The following is a 5,683-nucleotide window of genomic DNA, read 5'->3' on the forward strand; positions in this document are numbered from 1 at the left end:
CGCAGAAGTGTGAGTATGATCTTGGGCCTCTACAACACACACACACACACACACACACACACACACACACACGTGCACATGTGTATAAACATGTGGACTGTATCCAAAATCCAAGTTATTCATTTGGCACTGATTCAGGACTTCATGAACCTGGGACTTTTCTAGATTCATTGATAAAAATGAGTGACAGGAGTAATTTCAATGGGTTTAAAGGAGGTTAAGGGGGAGAGAGTTATCAGAATCATACGTAGTCTGGCAATATAACATAGGCTAGAAGCACAGGATTGGGGATCACCAGCCTATCTCTCTCTCTAATCTATCTTTTACCAGTTATGTGACCTAGAAAACTGGTCTGTTTCCACCCTAATTTTCCCTTGGCTAACAGAGGAGGATAAAAATTTTCTCTCATGTATTTTGTGAGGACCAAATGAAGTAATGTCTGCCTGTCGAGCACTCATCTGAGAGGTTGGCACATGTGAGCATTCAGCTAATTATACAGAGAAGTAGCTGCAGTCATAGTGATAGTGGGAAATAGTGGTAGAGTAATAGTGATAGCAGTAGTTGACTCATTCTTAAAGTATCAAATAAAGTGAAATAATGTGAATGAAAGCTGTTTCATATTTGTACCTAAATGTTCAGGAGTTAATTGGAATCAGGCACTCAAGTTACAGGTAGAGTGAGGGAGCCAGCCCCATCAATATATCTTGGGCAACAGCTCATTTTGTTTTACAGGGAAAATGGACAGTGTAGCGAGATTTCTGTTATTGCTGACGAAACATCACAGGATGATACATACAGTATATTATGTAAGTATACAAAAAAATGTCTCTCTAAATTCTTCTTCCAACTACAATAAATTTACCAAACCCCAGTATCTGCAGGATCTTAATCAATTCGTGATCAATGCTTCTTTAGTTAATGTAATTGGGTCATCTGATAGGCAATATCCCAAATTTGGGAGAACATTGTGTGTAAAAGCGAACACCATGCACATACTACCATCAGATAAAGATGGCAATTTGCTCATGTGTACCTCCTGCAATAAAAGAAAATTAACAAAAAAAAAGGAAAAAGTAAATTGTCAGGATAGCTGCTCATTCTCTGCCCATTTTGTGATGATGTCTGGTTGCCAATGCCACAGCCATTACTTGGACAGAGTGCTGGGTATATAATGCCAGTGGGGCTTAAAGACAGGACAGAGACACATAGTTGGCAGAGATGGCTGGAGGAGGTAGGTGAGTCTCAAGGAGGATGACAGAGGGTAAGTTGCTGCTGTGGCTGAAGATTTTTTCCACTACGGGTCAATTGCCAGTGGAAGAAATTTTATGAGGAGTCAGTTCTACCCTTAGAAGTCACCACATGAAGCCCAGGGAGATACAAATGGAAGGCCTTATATATCATTCCTTAACTCTTCTAGGATATGCACTTGAATTTGTTCTGTGGAAGAGAATAGGTAGTTTCAATTGCTTCCCATGGACCAAAGAAATTCTGAGCTTTCTTCTGTTTCCTCCACAGATGATGGATACAATAGACTTCGCATAATTGAAGCAGTCTATGATGAATATGTTCTTTTTCACAACGTGAATTTCAACAAGGGGAAAGAATTCCAAGTGATGTTTTTATATGGTAGAGTACTTTAATGCTGACACTCACCTTTGGGTTGGGAGGCAGGGAAAGAAAGGAAACCTGGAAACAAGGTGTTCCTCCCATTACTACCTGGGATGTCTTTCTTCCTCTCAAGAGAGATGCTCTCCTTGGGTAACCCCTCAAACTCGGAGGTGGGATGTTTATGAAATCTCATCGTGACAGTAGGCTACCAAAACGAAGATAATCAATACAGGTTATAATCTATTCCCAAGTCTTCTCCCTAAGCATCAATCAGTGTCTTCCATTTTTCCATCCATCTGGAGACCCACCCATCCGCCATGACCTCAATGACCAATACGCGAGACAACACAGTTACTGTCAATGTTCCCACAGGCCGAACACCAGATTTGAGTCCAGAAATAAAAACGTGGTTTGGAGAAGTGTGTCAGACATATGGAATTCCTAATGAAAACATTCTTGATTTGACCAAAGTCGGTGAGTTTAGCTATCTTTTGTTTCCTCTTCCTAAATTGTCATGTTACTAAAGCAAGAAACCCAAGAGAAGATAACACCTCCTATGAGTCCCCATTGTCCTAACCTACAAAATAATTTGATTTTTGTCTGGGAAATCACTGGGGTTGGTGTCTGAATGTGCTCTGCTCTACCTCTGCAGATCGCTGTCTCCAGACCCGAGGGAGCTACTAGCCCAGTCCTCCAGGTTGGTAATATTTGATAAAATGGTGTGGCCCAGGGACTACTGCCTTCCAAATGCATTAGGAGTTTATATGCAGAGATTAAAATAAGAATCATTTAGTAAGTAAGGTTGTGGGGAGAGCTTGAAAGTAGGAGTTGTACATCCTGGGTTCAGGACCCACTCCTTCCATGAGTTTTAGAGCAAATGACCAAGCAATTAAAAGGGAAACAATGATGTCTACCTTGCAGAGTTGCTGTGTGGATATATGCTGGTGAAAAGGGCTCAGTAATTGTTAATGTGCTTCACATCGTTAAGACTTAAATTTTGAAATGGGAAAAGAGCAAATGTGTGTGAGTATGAAGCTCAAATACGTTTCTGTTTGTTGTGTGTCTTCCAAGTCCAGAAAGCCATCTCACCCTCCAATTTTGGTAAAAATGTCTGGCTTTGATGTCTGCTCACCTTCAACTTCTGTTGTGGGAATAGAGCTGTTTGACCTTCCAGTTGTTTTCCAACCTGGAGAAAGGATTCTGAGTTTCCTCATCTGTTTCCTACCTAAGATGTATTGTGGGGCTGCTTTCAGATAGTGTATGGGAAGGTGTTAGCAACTATGGCTTGCGGAAATTGCATATTTAATAAAAAGCAACTATGGCTTTTGCCATTCTTTCTCAATCGATCAACAATTTTTCAGTACTCCCCATTTTGAGGATGGCAGAAAGCAGCCTAAGATCCTTCATTGATTCCTATGTTTATCATAGACTTGGTTGAGGGAAAGTTAAGATGAGATCTGTAAGGGATAATAAAGAGTCATTGACCAAATGCCCTTCTTCCCTCTATTCTGGCAATGAACATATATTGGAATGCAGGCTCATGTTCATTTCTTCATCACTTTTCTCCAATAGAATGTCTCTGTCCTCAATTCAATCCAGGAAGTGCTTATGAGTTACTGAGTTCTCTTCCTCACATGTTTCTTCAGTGCTGAGTGAATGGTTCCTCATCTGGGCTCCAGGATCTTCCATTCCATGGCCCCACGACATCTTGGGACAAGTTCTGTGACCTGATGGCCATCACTATTTCACATGAAAGCATTATCTCTGCATCTTCAGACTTTTCCCTAATTAACTAGAAAGATCAACAGCTTACCAAGAATGAAGAAATTTCTCCAAATTTCACTCTCTGTGCCATACCCAGAGAACTCTGCCATGAATAAGTCAAAAAGTTTATGTACTTGGTCAATAAATGATTAGCCTTGCAGTCATGTGTTTTGTCCTTGTGTATGTGAGAGATGTAGTGTCAACACCATGAAAATGAGGGGACTTCCTTGGCCTTGTACCAATAACCCTCTAGATTCTCAGAAATATCCCTGAGTTTCAGGATTCTCCTCCCCTGCAGTAATTCCCTGTCCCTGTGAGTGCTGCTTCTCCTTTGATTTGCCTATTTCTTAGTGACCTGACAAGACAAAACATAAAATCTGCCTGGCTGGCTCTAGCCTGTGTCCTTCCTTCTTGCAAGTTTTGCTGAAAGCTACAAAGAAGTCACGGACACAATAGCAATATCTCAGCACCCTGAGGCTTTTCTTTTTATTCTCCTAGCTCTATAGCCTGTGTCAGCACATGGTCTCTTTTCCAAGGTTCAGGAGGCAACCATTTGACCAAGTGTTTTCCCAGCATGTAATGAGACTTACCAGCTTTCCAGGCTGGGATAGCTGAGTCCTTCATGCCCAACACTGACCCTCCTCCAGTATATTGACCACATATATTAGGTTCTCTCCATCTCCCTACCTGGTAAGTCTCCACCATATCCCATATTCTTTTAACTAGCCTTGGCTACTAAAAATCATGATAAAGTCAGACATTGCTCTTGTTAATGAAGACATAGGTCTGTTAAATGGCCTCTGAAATGTGGTGCTATTTATGTCTTATAAAGAGCAAAGCCTAGGGATGTTTGCTGGTAGTGTTCCCAAAGATATCAAGAATATGAATCTCATTCCAAGTTGAGGTGAATGACCCTATGTATGCTGATAGCTGCCCTGCTAATGTAAAAGCATCCTGCCTAATCTAATTTGCAGGCAGTGTCCTCATTGATATGGACTCATCAGGACTTTAAAAACTCACTCTGGGGCCAGCCGAGTGGCGCATTGGTTAAGAACTGACTTGGGACGCCAGAGGGCCCCGGTTTGGATCCCACATAAGAGGGCCAGTGACACTGCCTTCTACAGCTAAGATGCTGAACAACAGCTCGACCTGGAGCTGGGCTGCTGTGCATCGCCAGCGACGGCATAGGCTGCAGTCCCCTGCTGCAGTGGGCTGCCATAAGCTACCATGTGTAGCCGGCAGCCAGCATGAGCGGCCAGCAGCCGCCGTGAGCGGCCGTCCAGAGCTGGCGATTGATTTGCCTTGCCCGGGAAGAGCGCAATGATGGTGCCAGCTTGGGCCAGTGAAGCAACATCCTCCACAACTAGACTGAAGAACAGAAGGACAGCAACTTGTCTGTTCCCCTTCCCCCGATTCCCCAGCGCTGTTCCCCTCCCCCAATTCCCCAATAAAATCTTTAAAAACAAAAACAAAACAAAACAAAACTTCACTATATTTCCTGGGCATGTAACATTTAGTTTTAAAACCATAAATAGTAATTGCTTATCTTTGGGAAGAACATTCCCCAGTTACTGTGATGCTCCCAGGAAATAAATGGGTGCATTTTTGAAAAAGTGGAGAGCATTACGATTCTCTACCATCTCCATGAATCTGATTTCATTAAATCAATGTCAGTAACATATTGATTTCAAACTGATTTCATTATCAGGAATATAAATGTGACTTTTCTTCAAAAAGATAAAAGGAAACGTACTATTGGGTTGTCAGAAAAGTCATGACGTATTTTTTCTATGTTTTTCATTGCAAAAATGCATCATGACTTTTCTGACAACCCAGTAGATCTCCGTGAACATGGTTAGACCTCAAAAGTCAATTGTTAAATGAAAAAAAAAAGTTCTTTCATGATATGTGCCATATGACACCATTTATATAAATTACAAATAGCATAGAACAATGCAATATATTATTCATGTTCCTATGTGTATGATAATGCCGTGCTTCTTATAATGTACATACAAATCACCTGGGGATCGTGTAAAAGTACAGGCTCTGAAAAGCAGGTCTTGGGTGGGCCCTGAGATTCTGCCTTCTAACGAGCTCCCAGAGATGCCAATGCTGTGCCACCTTGAGAGAGGGGTGACACAGGTAAAGTGAAATTGTTCGTATTACCTTCTTCAGGGCATCAATGTCTTGGATTATTTTGCTACCTGGGTGCTGGATTCTCTCAGTTTTACTTTCAGACTCTCATGAAGGTATTTTCATCGATGAGTGGTTGTTAAAATAGGTGTTTCTGAGGGGAACGTGAGGGCTA

The 5,683-nt window shown here is 41.7% G+C and overlaps 1 protein-coding gene across 1 annotated transcript; it reads left to right on the top strand.

Annotated features, from left to right (window-relative positions):
• Positions 1-427: 427 nt before the first annotated feature.
• On the top strand, positions 428-3,475 carry LOC109378671 (major urinary protein-like). The gene is made up of 6 exons (XM_019634981.1): positions 428-432; positions 733-806; positions 1,516-1,626; positions 1,981-2,082; positions 2,261-2,305; positions 3,255-3,475. The coding sequence occupies exons 1-5, from the start codon at positions 428-430 to the stop codon at positions 2,290-2,292; spliced, it is 324 nt and encodes a 107-aa protein (XP_019490526.1). The 3' UTR covers positions 2,293-2,305; positions 3,255-3,475.
• Positions 3,476-5,683: the final 2,208 nt, after the last annotated feature.

Source organism: Hipposideros armiger, unplaced genomic scaffold, assembly GCF_001890085.2.
Source record: "Hipposideros armiger isolate ML-2016 unplaced genomic scaffold, ASM189008v1 scaffold_2445, whole genome shotgun sequence".
Lineage (NCBI taxonomy): Eukaryota > Metazoa > Chordata > Mammalia > Chiroptera > Hipposideridae > Hipposideros > Hipposideros armiger.